Source organism: Salmo trutta, chromosome 15, assembly GCF_901001165.1.
Source record: "Salmo trutta chromosome 15, fSalTru1.1, whole genome shotgun sequence".
NCBI classification, from domain to species: Eukaryota; Metazoa; Chordata; class Actinopteri; order Salmoniformes; family Salmonidae; genus Salmo; species Salmo trutta.
Genome location: NC_042971.1, coordinates 29,271,364 through 29,287,893, shown reverse-complemented (window position 1 = coordinate 29,287,893; position 16,530 = coordinate 29,271,364). Strand labels below are relative to the sequence as shown.

Genomic DNA, 16,530 nt, shown 5'->3' with positions numbered 1-16,530 from the left:
ACTTTATGATATATACATCGATCAAGTGTTTAAACTCCACCAACGAAACTAGATCACCACATTTTAAGATGTTCCGGAGAGAATTCCGGGACCACGGAGCTAAGTAACTAAAACTATTTCTACCATGACCTGTTTTAATTTTTGGTACTGTTAGCTGCAAATCAGAATGGGACTGTAATTGATATTTATTTACTGACCTGACTAAAAAACATAAAATAGCATTTAACCCAATATGGCCTTATAAATCAGTGTTTAACCTCTCTGGCGCATGTGGGACGAACTCGTCCCACCTACGTAACAGCCACTTCAATCCAGTGGCGCGATTTTTGAATCGTTAGAAATACTATTACTTCAATTTCTCAAACATATGACTATTTTACAGCTATTTAAAGACAAGAATCTCGTTAATCTAACCCCACTGTCCGATTTCAAAAAGGCTTTACAACGAAAGCAAAACAGATTATGTCAGCAGAGTACCCAGCCAGAAATAAGACACCCATTTTTCAAGCTAGCATATCATGTCACATAAACCCAAACCACAGCTAAATGCAGCACTAACCTTTTATGATCTTCATCAGATGACACACCTAGGACATTGTGTTATACAATACATGCATGTCTGTTCAATCAAGTTCATATTTATATCAAAAAACAGCTTTTTACATTAGCATGTGACGTTCAGAAAAAGCATACCCCCCGCAAACTTCCGGGGAATTTACTAACAGTTTGCTAAATTACTCACGATAAACGTTCACAAAAAGCATAACAATTATTTTAAGAATTATAGATACATTACTCCTCTATGCACTCGATATGTCCGATTTTAAAATAGCTTTTCGGATGAAGCACATTTTGCAATAATCTAAGTACATAGCCTGGCATCACAGGGCTAGCTATTTAGACACCCACCCAGGTCAGCCTCCACCAAAATCACATTTCCTATAAGAAAAATGTTCTTACCTTGCTTGTTCTTCGTCAGAATACACTGCCAGGACTTCTACTTCAATAACAAATGTTGGTTTGGTCCCAAATAATCCATCGTTATATCCAAACAGCGACGTTTTGTTCGTGAGTTCTAGACACTATCAGAATGCAACATCACGGTCTCGAGCATGGCGCATTGGCGTGACAAAAAAATTCTAAATATTCCATTACCGTACTTCGAAGCATGTCAACCGCTGTTTAAAACCAATTTTTATGCCATTTATCTCGTAGAAAAGCGATAATATTCCGACCGGGAATATGCATTGAGCCTAAACAGCCGAATTAAATTTCTCCTCAGGAGCGAATCGTGCACGCGCCTCATTCAAAGGTCCTCTGAGTCGACACTTACCAAAGGCGATAATGTGTTTCAGCCTGAGGCTGCCTCGTCAACCTTCAGGTATTTCCTGGGTTCTGAGAGCCTATCGGAGCCCTGGGAATTGTCACGTTACAGCTAAGATCCTTACTTTTCAATAAAGAGATGCAAGACGCACGACTCCTTGTCAGACCGGGTACTTCCTGCATGAAACCTTGTCAGGCTTTTGCCTGCCATAGGAGTTCTGTTATACTCACAGACACCATTCAAACAGTTTTAGAAAATTCAGAGTTTTTTCTATCCAAACCTGAACAATAATATGCATATTCTAGCTTCTGAGTTGGTGTAGGAGACAGTTAAAAATGGGCACATATTTTTTCCAAAATTCTCAATACTGCCCCTTATCCCAAACAGGTTAAGCCTACGCAAGGTCAATGACGACCAGCCAACAGCGCTGTAGAGATCACAATGCGTTAGACGTTTCTGATTTGTAATGAACTTGAGGGCTGCATGATACACTGAATCAAGTGCTCTTAGGGTAGTGGCTGAGGCCTGCATAATAAATAAATAAATATATATATATATATTTATTTATTTATTTATATATAAAATAAAAATAAATAAAATCTTAAACCGACAGTAATGTACATCGTACCAGCTCTTTCATGGCCTCAAGAGAAAAACAAGCCTTATGCCGGTAATAAAATACTATTTTCAGCTTGAGCTTCCTTATCAAGTTTTCTACATGCACAGTGAAGCTGAGCTTATCAACCCACACACCCAAATATTTGTACACTTTAACTTGCTCTATAGCATGTCCAGCCAATGTAGCAATGACATTTGTAACATGCCTGGCATTTGAAAATACCATGCATTTTGTTTTACCCAAACTTAGAATCAGCTTTAAATTAAACAGATTCTGTTGAAAGATAAATGCCCTTTGGGCATTTTCAAAAGCTAAAGAAACTACTACCACTTGAATAAAGAACAGTATATGCATACAAATGAACATCCGCTGTTTCATTAAGATCCCCAATGTGGTTGATATACAAAATAAACAGTGGGCCCAAAATAGAACCTTGCGGAACACCTGAGCACACCTCTGGATTTACAACCATCCGCCATTACACATTGTGTACGATTTGATAGGTAATTTATAAACCAATCTAGAGCATGACCAGTAATTCCACAACATTTCAACCTTTGCACTAACACAGCATGGTCCACGGTGTCAAAAGCCTTCGACAAATCAATAAAAACAGACATAATGTAACTTCTTATCAAGAGCACAGTGGATGTGATTGAAGGTTTTAAATGTTGCTGAAACAGTGCTGTGGCCAGACCTAAAACCTGATTGCATTCCATTTAAGATGTTTTCTTGGAAGTAGACCTTTAGCTGCCTACTAACGAAGGACTCCAGTACAGACAATTTTGATATGGGTCAATAGTTGTCAAGTAGCAAAGGATCTCCACCTTTCAGGAGAGGCCGTACAAAAGCAGATTTCCATAACTTGGGGATTTCCTTATCAAGCATGAGGTTAAAAATACATGTTAAGGGGTTGCAATGATGTCTGCAGGGGTCTAGTTCATCAGGGCCAGGGGATTTTTTATTTTATTTTTTTAAATCAATTTCTTTCAGGGCTTTACACTTCTGAAACAGAGAAGGATGAAAAGGAGAACCTGGTGAAGGAGCGCACAGGGGTGTCAGGTAAATTCATAAAGGGCTCAATTATACCTTTTCAAATAAACTGCCTGCATCTAAAAAAAAAATGCTGATTGAAGGCTTTCAGAATGGAGGTTGTCTCGGTTACAATCGGTATCGACCAACAATTGTTTGGGAATCTGTGCATGTTTTTGCACTCCAAACCCTTCACTACTTACCAAAATTTGGATGGATTATTTAAATTTTGTTAAGTAGATTTCAGGTAGTGGTCTGCTTTCAATTTACGGATCATACCCACACCCATATTTCGAAGATGTTTAAAAGCCTTCCAATCAATCTGCCAAATCAGTCCCTCTTTCGTTCCCTTATGATTTTTGTAATATCCTTAGTAAACCAAGGGTTCTCGCTGCCCTTAATCCTGAATTTTCTAAAAGGGGCATGCCTATCGCATACATCCTAGAATGCATTGTGGAAGTAAAAGGCTAGTTCAACATCAGGGATTACTTCCATTCAATGCTAGATACATCATTAAAAAAATCTTGAATATCAAACCGCTTCCAGTTTCTTTTCATATTCTCACGTGGAGATTTTAGGAATATTACCATCTCTCATACAGGCAATAGCACAATGATCACTTATGTAATTTGCAAAAATACCAAAAGCATTAAAACGATGAGGAGTATTGGTTAACCTGTTGGGGCTAGGGGGCAGTATTTGCACGGCCGGATAAAAAAAACGTACCCGATTTAAACTGGTTACTACTCTTGCCCAGAAACGAGAATATGCATATAATTAGTAGATTTGGATAGAAAACACTAAAGTTTCTAAAACTGTTTGAATGGTGTCTGAGTATAACAGAACTCATATGGCAGGCCAAAACCTGAGAAGATTCCATACAGGAAGTGCCCTGTGACCATTTGTTCTCCTTCTGTGGCATCTATCGAAAATACAGCATCTCTGCTGTAACGTGACATTTCTAAGGCTTCCATTGGCTCTCAGAAGGCACCAGAAAGTAGAATGACTTCTCTCCAGTCTCTGGGTGAAAAACAGCAGGAGTTTGTGAGTGGTCAGGCAGGGAACAATGACACTGGCGTGCGCATCCACGAGAGGACTCCATGTTTTCCTTTCAATCTTTGAACGAATACAACGTCGCCGTTTGGAATATTATCGCTATTTTACGAGAAATCACAAAAATTGATTTTAAACAGCGTTTGACATGCTTTGAAGTACAGCAATGGAATATAATTTTTTGTCACGAAATGCGCTCGCGCGTCACCCTTCGGATAGTTACCTGAACGCACGAACAAAACGGAGGTATTTGGATATAACTATGGATTATTTCAAACCAAAACAACATTTGTTGTTGAAGTAGAAGTCCTGTGAGTGCATTCTGACGAAGAACAGCAAAGGTAATCCAATTTTTCTTATAGTAAATCTGAGTTTGGTGAGGGCCAAACTTGGCGGGTGTCAAATTAGCTAACCGTGATGGCCGGGCTATCTACTCGGAATATTGCAAAATGTGCTTTCGCCGAAAAGCTATTTTAAAATCTGAAACCGCGATTGCATAAAGGAGTTCTGTATCTAATTCTTAAAAGAATTGTTATGTATTTTGTGAACGTTAAACGTGAGTAATTAAGTAAATTCACCGGAAGTTTGTGGTGGGTATGCTAGTTCTGAACATCACATGCTAATGTAAAAAAGCTGTTTTTGATATAAATATGAACTTGATTGAACAAAAAATGCATGTATTGCATAACAATGTCCTAGGAGTGTCATCTGATGAAGATCAAAGGTTAGTGCTGCATTTAGCTGTGGTTTTGGTTTTTAGTGACATATGCATGCTTTAAAAATGGCTGTCTGATTATTTTTGGCAGGGTACTCTCCTGACAATCTAATGTTTTGCTTTCGCTGTAAAGCCTTTTTGAAATCGGACAGTGTGGTTAGATTAACGAGAGTTGTCTTTAAAATGGTGTAAAATAGTAATATGTTTGAGAAATTGAAGTTATAGCATTTATGAGGTATTTGTATTTCGCGCCACACGATTCCACTGGCTGTTAGCCCCAAGAAGTTATGTGGGACGTTAGCGTGCCACCCGTGGCGCACCCTGTCAACAGCAGGTGCATTTCAAGAGCGGCAAATTTGAAACCAAATAAATGTCAAAATTCAAATTTCTCAAACATACAACTAACTTACACCCTTTGAAAGATAAACATCTCCTTAATCTAACCACGTTGTCCGATTTCAAAAAGGTTTTACGGCGAAAGCATAAAGTTAGGTTATGTTAGGAGAGTACATTGACAATAGCTGTGTGTAATGTATTGTCGATTCAAAGACAGGCGTCACCAAAACCATAAAATCAGCTAAAATTATGCACTAACCTTTTACAATCTCCATCAGATGACACTCCTAGGACATTATGTTAGAACTAAAAATGCATGCATTGTCTATCAAGTTCATATTTATATCCAAAAACAGTTTTACTATGGCGTTGATGTTCAGGAAATCGTTTCCCTCCAATAACCGGCAGTCAAGTCATGACAACAAAATAATTAATTAATATCAGAAAACATTGGTAAAATATTATATTGTCATTCAAAGAATTATAGATTTACATCTCTTGAACGCAATCGACTTACCAGATTTAAAAATAACCTTACTGGGAAATCACACTTTGCAATAATCTGAGCACTGCGCCCAGAAAAATACGCATTGCGATACAGACTAACCGCCATGTTGGAGAGATCTAAAATACTATGTAAATAATCCATTACCTTTTGATTGTCTTCATCAGATGTCACTTCCAGGAATCCCAGGTCCATAACGAATGTAGTTTTGTTCAAAAAAGCTCATCATTTATGTCCAAAAAGCTCCGTGTTGTTAGCACATGATCTAAGCCAGCCGGACTTTACTTCACGAACGGAAAATAATATATTTACGTTCGTTCAAACATGTCAAACGTTGTATCGCATAAATCATTAGTGCCTTTTTTAACCAGAACATGAATAAAATTCAAGGCGGACGATTGCGTTCTCTTTTAAACCGTATTGGAACGAGAGTACCCAACATGAACTTGCGCGCCAGGTGTCTAATGGGCCATCACCGTTCCATGGCTCTTGTTTGGTCAGATCTCACAGTATAAGACTCAAAACACTTTGTAAAGGCTGCTGACATCTAGTGGAAGCAATAGGAAGTGCCAAAACATTCCTCAGCCCCTTTGTTTTTCAATGGCATAGGCTTAAAGTCAATTCAACACATCAGGTATCCACTTCCTGTCAGAATCTGTCTCAGGGTTTTGCCTGCCAAATGAGTTCTGTTATACTCACAGACACCATTCAAACAGTTTTAGAAACTTTAGGGTGTTTTCTATCCATATATAATAAGTATATGCATATTCTAGTTACTGGGTAGGATTAGTAACCAGATTAAAATCGGGTAAATTTTTTTATCCAGCCGTGAAAATACTGCCCCCTATACCCTAACAGGTTAACTAAGCGTCCCACCTTGCCCAGGGAGGTTAAGATCAAATCAAAGAGGATATTTTATATTATAGAACAAACTTCACATCCAGATAGGCAACCAAAATGAATCTGTGTTATATTAAAACAGAGGGAGTAAGATTTAGGCAAGCAATAAACATTTCAAATAGTCAATTAAGACATGGGAGCGATGACGAATTTGAGCAAAGAGATTTATTTAGACTAATACACTTGAAACAAATAGCCAAAACGAAAACTCCAGACATCACTAGTGCCTCCCCCGCGATCAAACCGCCATAAAAATAAAATGCCACCTAAAGTGATCATTGAACAACGGCAAGGAGTCGTATACCAGTTAATACTATACCGCTTTGGTTAGGTTACTAACGTTAGCTAGCTGTCTGACTTTATTAGCCAGCTAATTTTCAGACAAACTCAATAATTTGAAAAGCTAAATTGGCTAATGTTGCTCAAATTCTCTGGCAAGCTAACAGATTATTCAATCCAGCTACTATAGCAAAATACTTAATGCCAACAATACTTGTTCCACCACACTTTCCAAATGCCAATTTTTCCAGTTACAGCTCATGAAGTACGCTTCATCTTCTCACCCGTCTCCGTGGTCAGGCTTCTCGCCTACCTCTTCGTTATCGTTCGGTCTCGCGCTGCGCTGGTTTACAAACGCGCATCACTCGGATCTACACGATTCACGTAGGTCACCTAGTTTGGATTCAAAACAGCGAATTTCGCCAAAAGGTGACTAGTTTGCATCGCTGGGAACAAGCAACATCTGGTAAAACAAGCCCAACCTACCCAAGAACAATGGAAAGGAAATACATGACAAACTAATGGCATTACATTGTAGGCTACTTTTGTTTAGCATGCAGTGCATTCCTAAAGTATTCAGACACCTTGAGTTCCCACTGTTAAATTACAGCCTTGTTCTAAAAGAAATAAAATAATTTTTTCCTCAATCTACACAAAACCCCTATGGTGACATGCGAACACATGTTTAAAAAGTTTTGCAATGTTTTTTTTTAAACAAATATCTTAATTACATAAGTCTTCAGACCCTTTGCTATGAGATTCAACTGAGCTCAGGTGCATCCTGTTTCCATTGATCATCCTTGAGGTGTATCTAAAACTTGATTAGAGTCCAGCTGTGGAAAATTCAATTGATTGGACATGATTTGGTAAGGCACACACACACACCTGTCTATATAAAGGTCCCACAATTGACAATGCATGTCAGAGCAAAATCCAAGCCATGAGGTCGACGGAATTGTCCGTAGAGCTCCGAGACAGGATTGTGTCGAGGCACTGATCTGGGGAAGGGTCCAAAACATTTCAGAGCATTTAAGGTCCCCAAGAACACAGCGGCCTCCATTATTAAATGGAAGAAGTTTGGAAACACCAAGACTCCTCCTAGAGCTGGCCACCAGGCCAAACTGAGCAATCAGGGGAGAAGGGCCTTGGTCAAGGAGGTGACCAAGAACACAATGATCACTGACATGGCTCCAGAGTTCCTATGGGAGAAACTTCCAGAAGGACAACCATCTCTGCACCACTCCACCAATCAGGAATTTATGGTAGAGTGTCCAGACAGAAGCCACTCTTCAGTAAAAGGCATGACAGCTGGCTTGGAAATTACTAAAAGGCACCTAAAGACTCAGACCATGAGAAACCAGATTCTCTAGTCTGAAACCAATTGAACTTAGGCCTGAACACCAAGTGTCAAGTCTTGAGGAAACCTGGCACCATCCCCAATTCATCAATACGCATGCTTTGATGCTGATAAAGATGCCTTGTGCACCTACAGTGCTGGTCATAAAAAAAGCTAGCTCATGGGTGCAAACAATGTTCTTCCCAAAAACGACATCTGTTTCAGTAGCTATAGTAAGCTAACTAAATAGCTAGGTGTCATCTAAAATAACCCTAATTTATAATATTTTATTAATGGTGATCGGACCCATCTGTGAAGCTAGCCACAATAAGGATTAGCCACAATAGTGGACTTTGCGGTTAGCCTTCATTAAAAGTATGGCATGATTCGCATCACTGTCAAAGACACTTATTTTGAAGGCAAACCGCAAATTCGACTATTGTGCCTAAACCTTATTGTGGCTAGTTTAACACACAACCCAGTCCGATCGAGCCTCACTAGCCAGATGAAGCTAGCTGGCTGCTTATAACATTTGCTTTGGGGAACAGGGTTAAGTAGCTAGCCAGCTACTTAATTTCACGAACTGAAGTTACATTTCATTAAGCGAACAATACTTAAGGATTCCTAAATCATTGCTAAGAATAATGATGACTGCAGGTTCTACTGGTTATTGTTTTCAGGCTGTTGTATTGGTGCTAGCTAGGTACCAAGCTAACGCTAGCTACGCCAGAAGTTGCGGTCAAACAAATTATACTTTATTACCAACACGGTATTGTAAACATTGTTCATGGCCGGTGTTGGCTGACTTCTGTACAGCTTTGACTGTGCACCTATCTTTTTTGACACGCAAAGACCCAAACGGCATTCCATAGTATGCATGTTGTGAAGCTAATAGCAGTGACGCTATTACTGTGCAACTCCAGTAGGGCAACAGCAGAAAAATAGCGCACTTGGTAGTGTTAACCGGTGCTCGACCAGTCAGCGAAAGCCATCACCAACCACAACAGAAAAGTTGATTGTCAAGGGCAATGAATTCCATTTTCTTGGCTTTAATGGATTTCACCTTCGAGTTGTCTCGCTGAAATTTTGTTCCTTTCAAATGACTGCTTGACCCACACAGCAGACATTGTGGGCTAGTTTAGCTGCTGTGTTGCATGTATAGCGCAAATCTTTACATGATGTCGTTACATCATGTACCTTCGTTACATCATGCACCTTTATATAGGTATGCACGTCAGCTTTGACATCGGTTTTGCACATCGGGCGTTAAACTAGATATCGGCCGATACCGGCGTTTGTATTTTTAGCTAATATCGTCCGATTCCGATATGTTCCCCGATACAGCGGAGCATCCCTAGTCTGAATACTTATGTTATTTAATACATTTGCAAACATCCCTAAAAACCTGATTTTGCTTCATCATTATGGGGTATTGTGTTAAGATTGAGGGGAAAACAATTAATCCATTTTAGAATAAGGCTGTAACATAAAATCTGGAAAAACTCAAGGTGTCTGAATACTTTCCGAACCCACTGTAAACAAAGATGATTATTTTCCATATCTTCCCCCAACTTCATATGGAGGTACCCTCTGGGTAGTTAGGATTAGCCACCCCCACTTCCTGCTATTGGATATGCAAAAAATCTATGGCGGTGGGACAAGCTCTTGTTGGGAGGGTTTTTAAACATCCCTTTGATTTGTCACGGTAAATCGCTAGTTTTACAAGGCGCCAAATTAATCTTGTTAACCACAAGCCAATTCTTACAATTATCCCCAAATTTATCCTAGTAATTATGCTTTCCTACATGATCAGTTGGTTTTAATATGAAGTTATGTGGGCAAATTTCCACGTTACCTTTGCGTTCCTCTGCCCGGTGGCACTTGCTCTCCTCCATCTCTATGTTGAACTTGGCATGTTGCTGCAGCAGGTCCTTCATGCCCTCTGGGTCAGCCTTGCACAGGGTCTGGCCCCACTCGTTGGCCTCTATCGCCTGCTTGTGTTCCCCCAGTAGGAACAGCGCCTCACAGTACCGGTAGTGACCCTGCCATACACAGACCACAGAGGAAGGGAAGATACCATCAGACATTTTAGGAATGATAGTACTTTAGGCATTAACATTCCATTACACTCATACAACATAACCTTTTTGTAGAATGTTGAGCATTTCATGCCTCACACTGAAAAAAAAACATTTTGATTTTAGATCAATAGAACTAGCTTGCTGGTCAGTCAGAACAAAGAGCTGACTAAAATGTATTCATTTCACCACCATCAGTGGGTTTGATCTTCAGATATTTGATGAATCTTGCTTAAAGGGATAGTTTGGGATTTTGGCAACGAAGCCCTTTATTTACTTCCCCAGGGTCAGATAAACTTGTGGATACCATTTGTCTTTGCATTTGACGTTGCCAACTAGCTTTTGTAGAATTGCTAACTAGCATTAGCACAATGACTGGAATAGTATCCACAAGTTCATCTGACCCTGGGGAACTACATAAATACCGAAATATCCCTTTAAGCTGAGGGCAATCGCAATGGAAATTCAGATGTGGCCGTGGGAGAATTGCATACCTTTGCCCACTCTGGTTGTATTAAAGTGGCTCGTTTTCCATCCCCAACAGCTTTTCTGTAACAAATGATGCCTTGATCATTAAACATGTTTAATGGGTTTGTGTAAGTGTCCTACACAAACAGGTCTGTTTATCATATGTTTATAGTTTGTAGGACTTACAGATATTTTTCACTACGGATATAACAAAGTGCTCGGTTCCCATAGATAATGTGGTTTTCAGGGCTGAAAAATAGATAGGATTATGTTTTCAAACAAGAAATTGATACAAATTTGTATTTATTTATGAGTAGTTATTAAGTACACCATTCTGGTCCATTTTGACAGACCAAATGGGAAAGTGAGTCGTGATAGACGTGGTCAAAGTAGAGTTTACACTTCAGAGACATTTATGGTGCCATAAATAAACATGTTCAGCAGGGTGTTAGTCACTTGAATAAAACATGAATAAACAATGAAATCAAAAAGGTACCGTGACAATAACACATTGGGAAGCGGTAATGCAGATAATCAGAGAACATGGGTAACAGTCTGACTTGATGCAATCACAGGCGCATGTTATATTGTCCAACATTCCAATAGTACATAAATCCAATGTTAAAACCAAAAATACCACTTACTGATATTTGATGGCTTTTGAGTAACACTTGACTGCTGCATCATATTTCTTTTTCTGAAACTGATCATTTCCTCTAGTCTTCATCTCTTCACTTTTCTGAGGAAAGGAGGGAAAAAAGTTGACAAAATCCTAATAGAAAAACATGTCAGAATTAATGTAAATCGACATGATTTACACTAACCTATCCATCAACTTAGGTAATTAAAAAAAACATCTGCTATACATCTGAAACATTACTATCAGGGGTTGGAACCAGTTCAGGGAATAAAACAGAACTGGAAAATAACATTGAAGGTACAGAATGAAAGTGATCTATAATGTTCCGGATCATAACAGTTATTTTAGAAGCATGGGAACCAGTTAAGTGATTTTATGTTCTAGGAATTGTTTTAGTCCCACTAAGTGCCTATGCAAAGCCCACAGTTACTAGAAAAAGTTTGAGTATCTACCTGTAATATGAAAACCGTTGCACGTTTAGGCTACCTGCCCCTCCCAAAGAACAGACTACTACTACATCTTGGCCATGTTCTGTTATAATCTCCACCCGGCACAGCCAGAGGACTGGCAACCTCATAGCCTGGTTCCTCTAGGTTTCTTCCTAGGTTCTGGCCTTTCTAGGGAGTTTTTCGTAGCCACCGTGCTTCTACACCTGCATTGCTTGCTTTTGGGGGTTTTAGGCTGGGTTTCTGTACAGCACTTTGAGGTATCAGCTGCTGTAAGGGCTTTATAAATACATTTGATATACTGTCTTGATGTTACAAGCTTGATTCAGAAGATAAATATTTTTAATTAGCAACAGAAGATTAGATTAACTTCTTCAATGTTAGTTAAGAATACTATAGGCCTAGTCATCACATTTCACATTGGATTTATTAACTACAAAATGGTAAGATGCGTTTTAAATTCTGGTGCCGCTCTGCACACACAAGATTGTTAGCTAGTTAACTCAAAAGGAAATGCAAAGTTCCGCCATAGAAGCCACTCCTCCTAGATATAATTATTTGGACCCAATTCAGATAATGCATGTCATAAAATGCCCAGCACTTCAAGTCTCCTCAACCCTTTCTGCCCACCTGCAAAATTTGTCAAATTTTGAGCCATAGGCTACACTTTTCTGTCAATCAAAAATGTTAACTAGTTTGCCTGCTCTATCCACTGATTGGGTAATTTAATGAGCTAAATAAAAAGTTATTTTACAGGTAAAACAATAAACAGTACTTTTTGGTTCGAACCGGTTCAGAACTTTATTTTGCTGATCGGAACGAAACGATTGTAGTAAATTCATTTTCCAAATCGTCACAATTTTTACATAAAATAAGGTGAGGGCATTGAGTCCTTCAAGGATGACATTATAAATTACAGGTTCTTACCTCAATAGACCATTGGCCGGGGTCCTGTGCAAGCTCTCGCATCATTTTTTTCCTGTTGACTCCCATGGCCTGTGTATAGTGGGCATCTGATGAGAGAAGTTCATGTTTGTATTGGGACCCATTCACTGCTAACCAAGTTGCCAGAGTTGGAATAAACAATGTCATATTTAATTGCACAGTGGTATTCTAGCCTATAGCCCAGTAACATTCAAAGTCGGGATCACACGGGAATTGCGGGCGGGGGGAGACAAAACAGTTAAGAATAGAGATCAAAGCAAACTTTGTCACATGCGCCAAATACAAGTGTAGACCTTACCATGAAACGCTTACTTACAAGCACTTCACGGTAAGGTCTACACTTGTTTTATTTGGCGCATGTGACAAATAAAGTTTGATTTGGAGGGCCGGAACACAAAACAGTTAAGAATAGAGATTGTATGGGACAATATACAAATGTTTCAGAAATAATCTAAGGCATTTATTGGTTCGTAATTTTGATTAATAATTATTTGTAATGAATTGACTTTTTATGTAACAAAAAAAAGCAGCAAATCACACATTTTATGGTTGTGTCATTAGATTTGGGTGGTCTCTAGAAATTCTGGCTTAAAAAAAACAAGGCCCTCGCTGATAAAGTTTAGATATCACTGCCCATCTACCATGTTTCACCTTTCAGCCTCCACAAGCTACCTACCACTAAGCCCTAAACAGGCATCAGTAGGGTAAGATCTAGTGTGAGAAGGCTGTAAAAACATCAGTATGAGGCTTACAGACAGTATATCAGACCACCATATTAACAGCAATGGAGGACACACTGCCCGACAGTGGTTCTTACATTCAGTGAAGATGAGCTGCAGGGCAGCAAAGCAGTTCCCTCTGGGGCCCAGCTCCTGAACCCGCAGCTTGATGCGGGGCTCTCCTGTCCGCTCCAGCCAGCGTATCGCGTCGTCCAGGACCTCCGGCACATGCTAGCCACAGAGAGGTACCAGTCAAAACACCTCTAACCTTCACCATCATAACTTGTATAGCGCTGATTATTACAGAAAATTCTCAAAGCAAAAAAATAAATTGAGGTGGTACAGATGGGAGATTAAACATCCCCATTTTGGCTTCAGGTGAAAGGGTGGGGGTCGAGGCAGTTTGTACTGGAAAGGCAGTGTAGCTTCAGCATAGGGGGCATCGATGGTACAGCCAGAGAGAAAGTCTAACAAACAGGAACGGACCACTTCATCGGTGTACCAAATCTGCTTCTCCGACAGTCAGTTCCTCCATAGGTACTGGTCCTCAATTGCCAAACATGTAGCACCCACCTGGGTGATGCCACAGCTGTCGAAAAGCACATGGATAGCCACCACATCTTGGCTGTGGTTAAGAACAGTTCCTGAGCCTCTTTTCCCATCTCTGGACAGCATGCAGTACTTACTGTAATTCCTCCCGACAGACTAAACAAAGCCAGGGCTACATTATTTGAATACAACAGCCATCTAGCTTGCTAGCAATGAGCCAAAAAAACACTTTACCCCAATTCTGCAATGGAGTCAAGACCAAACAATTAAATGATAATGTTGTACAATATTTACAGAGCTCTTTGCCTAGGCAACCAGAAGACAATACACCAATGGGTGGGAAGTTCATGCACACCGGGTTGCTAGATATTCCATGTGACAAATCAGGTTGAGCTTGTCTTAACGCAATCAACGATTCAAATTTAAGAGCACCAAACAGGACATTTCGATTTCCTTTGATTGGCTATGTACCAGCAGGGTGTAAATAAGTTGTTGAGTTGTTTAAACAATGAATATTGGCACCCAACTCTTTGGATACCTCAAAGAGTAAGTAGAATTTTGCCCCATTTTCTAGGCATGAAGAGAACATTCTTGTATTCTTATGAATAATTACTATGATGAGTGGATACTTCCATATTAGAAAAGAGAAGAAACCATGTTGCTCTATTTGGTAAGATATGAGCAAGAGAAAGCAGTGAAGATGCAGCATATTTGCATTTTCAGTGCACCATAGGCATGCATTACACTTACCAAGTTAAATTTATTGCTTATCCAGATCATATGCCTTGTTTGATCTTCTAATAACTGGAAGAGAAAACAAGTGACAACATGAGCCTTCAGGTTCAACACTGCAATTCCTGTATGGTTCCATTTATTGTAACAAGGAACTTACACATCCTTTTTCCATCGCTCTGAGGATAGCTTCCAATATTTCTATCTTGTGCAGTCTCTTCAGACTCAAGTCATTGCTGACACTAGAGAAAGTGAAAAGAAAACATGCACATTAACACTACTAAGGAACGACAAATGTGAGACAGGGGAGTTACAATTAATTTGCAAGTCATTGTTCTTACTTTGAGTCTAGGAAGCCCACTTGCACAGCCCAGCGTGTGGTGTTGTGATTCTCTTGACGCAGCAGAATGTGGTACCAAAAGGCATACAATTTCATTAACTGGGCCGCCTTCTTTTTCAAAATGACAGGGATTTTATTCCATCGCTCATATATAACATCTGCAACATTAAACACAGTGTGATACAAGTGAAAATGAATGTTATTGTTTCCCATGTAATCTTGAACATCCACCTTGAATAGATATGTTTGTAGTCTCTGATAGTGGAGGATCTGGGTCACACCTGTCCACTCCCAATACCCATTTCCAACCACAATGTGAGTCAGTACTAGCTAGCTAGGTATTTATGTGTAAGGAACTAACTAGTGTTCTACTTCTTACCTGGAGGTTGCAGGGCTACAAAGGGACTGTCTTTGTCATAGATCTGAGGAAGAACATAAGGTTAATAATGACGTACTGCCACATTTACTACATTAGTAGTCAATTTTCAAATGGATGTAGTTAGCTCACCGGTACTAACTTACTTCACTATTTAAAATTACAGTCAACCATCCTTGTTACTCACAAGTTTCGCCCCGTGTCTGATGTCGCAGTCCAAAAACTCTGGACCGGAGTCTGAATCTGACATTTTGGGAAGTCTGAAATAAGAATCATAATTTAGCCCAGTGACAATACACAATAACGTTAGCTATGTTATTTAGTTAACTGCGTTGTCAACAAACTAGCCAACTTAACTAATGTTAACTAGCTATTATTACTCAACGAAAGTGTACAAAGTTAACGTACCACATGTGAATTGACGGCTAAAGCGGGCTAGCTAGCTATGCTTGGAGATGGCTAACGACGTTGGAAACGTTACTTAACTAAACCAAAATTATAGCTAACGTTTAGTTCTGCGATCATATAACTTGGCTAACTAAGTTAACGTTAGCTAACTAACGTTACAACTAAATTGTGTTTCCTAACAATACCCATCTAATAGAGTCATTGTTTGGTTAGCCAACTGCAGATGGGGGAAGGGAACATCTGTCTGACTGCCAGAAGCCTCGCACTCACCTTGAAAGTTAGCTAACGTTAAGCAATCGTTTGTTAGCTAGCAACTTGGCGCGGTTTTTTAATGGCTTTGCCGTGAAAAAAACTAACATTTAGAAATCTGGACACCGCGAGCATGAAATACTGTTAGACACGCTACGCACACACCAACCTACCTTTCTTGTTCACTTGTCTTTTATGGCAACATGCTCAGTTTACCACAGAGCAGGCGTTGCTGATAATACGGCTACATTTCAAAATAAAAGTCCCGTAGATTTTTATTTTACTTGAACGTTACAGAAAACCACGTTTTTCTGATTTAAAATCACAACAATAGTTCAAAGTGACTTAAACATACACGTACTGAAAAAACGAACAATATATTATTGAAATCAATTAACAAAGATTGTTTTACTGTCTCATTTGTTAAGCTAGTACACCAGTTAAAAACCTCTTATGATTATTATTATTTGACAATGCTGGT

At 39.4% G+C, this 16,530-nt stretch overlaps 1 protein-coding gene across 3 annotated transcripts in view; it reads right to left on the bottom strand.

Annotated features, from left to right (window-relative positions):
- ttc3 (tetratricopeptide repeat domain 3) overlaps window positions 1-16,321 on the bottom strand; it is a 45,878-nt gene extending 29,557 nt beyond the window's left edge. Inside the window, exons 1-12 of one of the 3 annotated variants that reach the window (XM_029690955.1) lie at window positions 16,223-16,321; window positions 15,580-15,652; window positions 15,396-15,438; window positions 15,018-15,174; window positions 14,837-14,918; window positions 14,695-14,748; window positions 13,494-13,626; window positions 12,659-12,744; window positions 11,290-11,384; window positions 10,832-10,894; window positions 10,672-10,726; window positions 9,955-10,141 (exon numbers count right to left, since the gene is read on the bottom strand). In XM_029690955.1, coding sequence (XP_029546815.1) covers window positions 9,955-10,141; window positions 10,672-10,726; window positions 10,832-10,894; window positions 11,290-11,384; window positions 12,659-12,744; window positions 13,494-13,626; window positions 14,695-14,748; window positions 14,837-14,918; window positions 15,018-15,174; window positions 15,396-15,438; window positions 15,580-15,642 — 1,018 coding nt within the window. In that variant the 5' untranslated portion in view covers window positions 15,643-15,652; window positions 16,223-16,321. Of the gene's footprint in view, window positions 1-9,954; window positions 10,142-10,671; window positions 10,727-10,831; window positions 10,895-11,289; window positions 11,385-12,658; window positions 12,745-13,493; window positions 13,627-14,694; window positions 14,749-14,836; window positions 14,919-15,017; window positions 15,175-15,395; window positions 15,439-15,579; window positions 15,653-15,800; window positions 15,995-16,070; window positions 16,182-16,222 lie in introns of those variants that run through there. The other 2 variants (XM_029690957.1, XM_029690956.1) reach the window with 2 other exon arrangements.
- Between the last annotated feature and the right edge of the window lie 209 nt (window positions 16,322-16,530).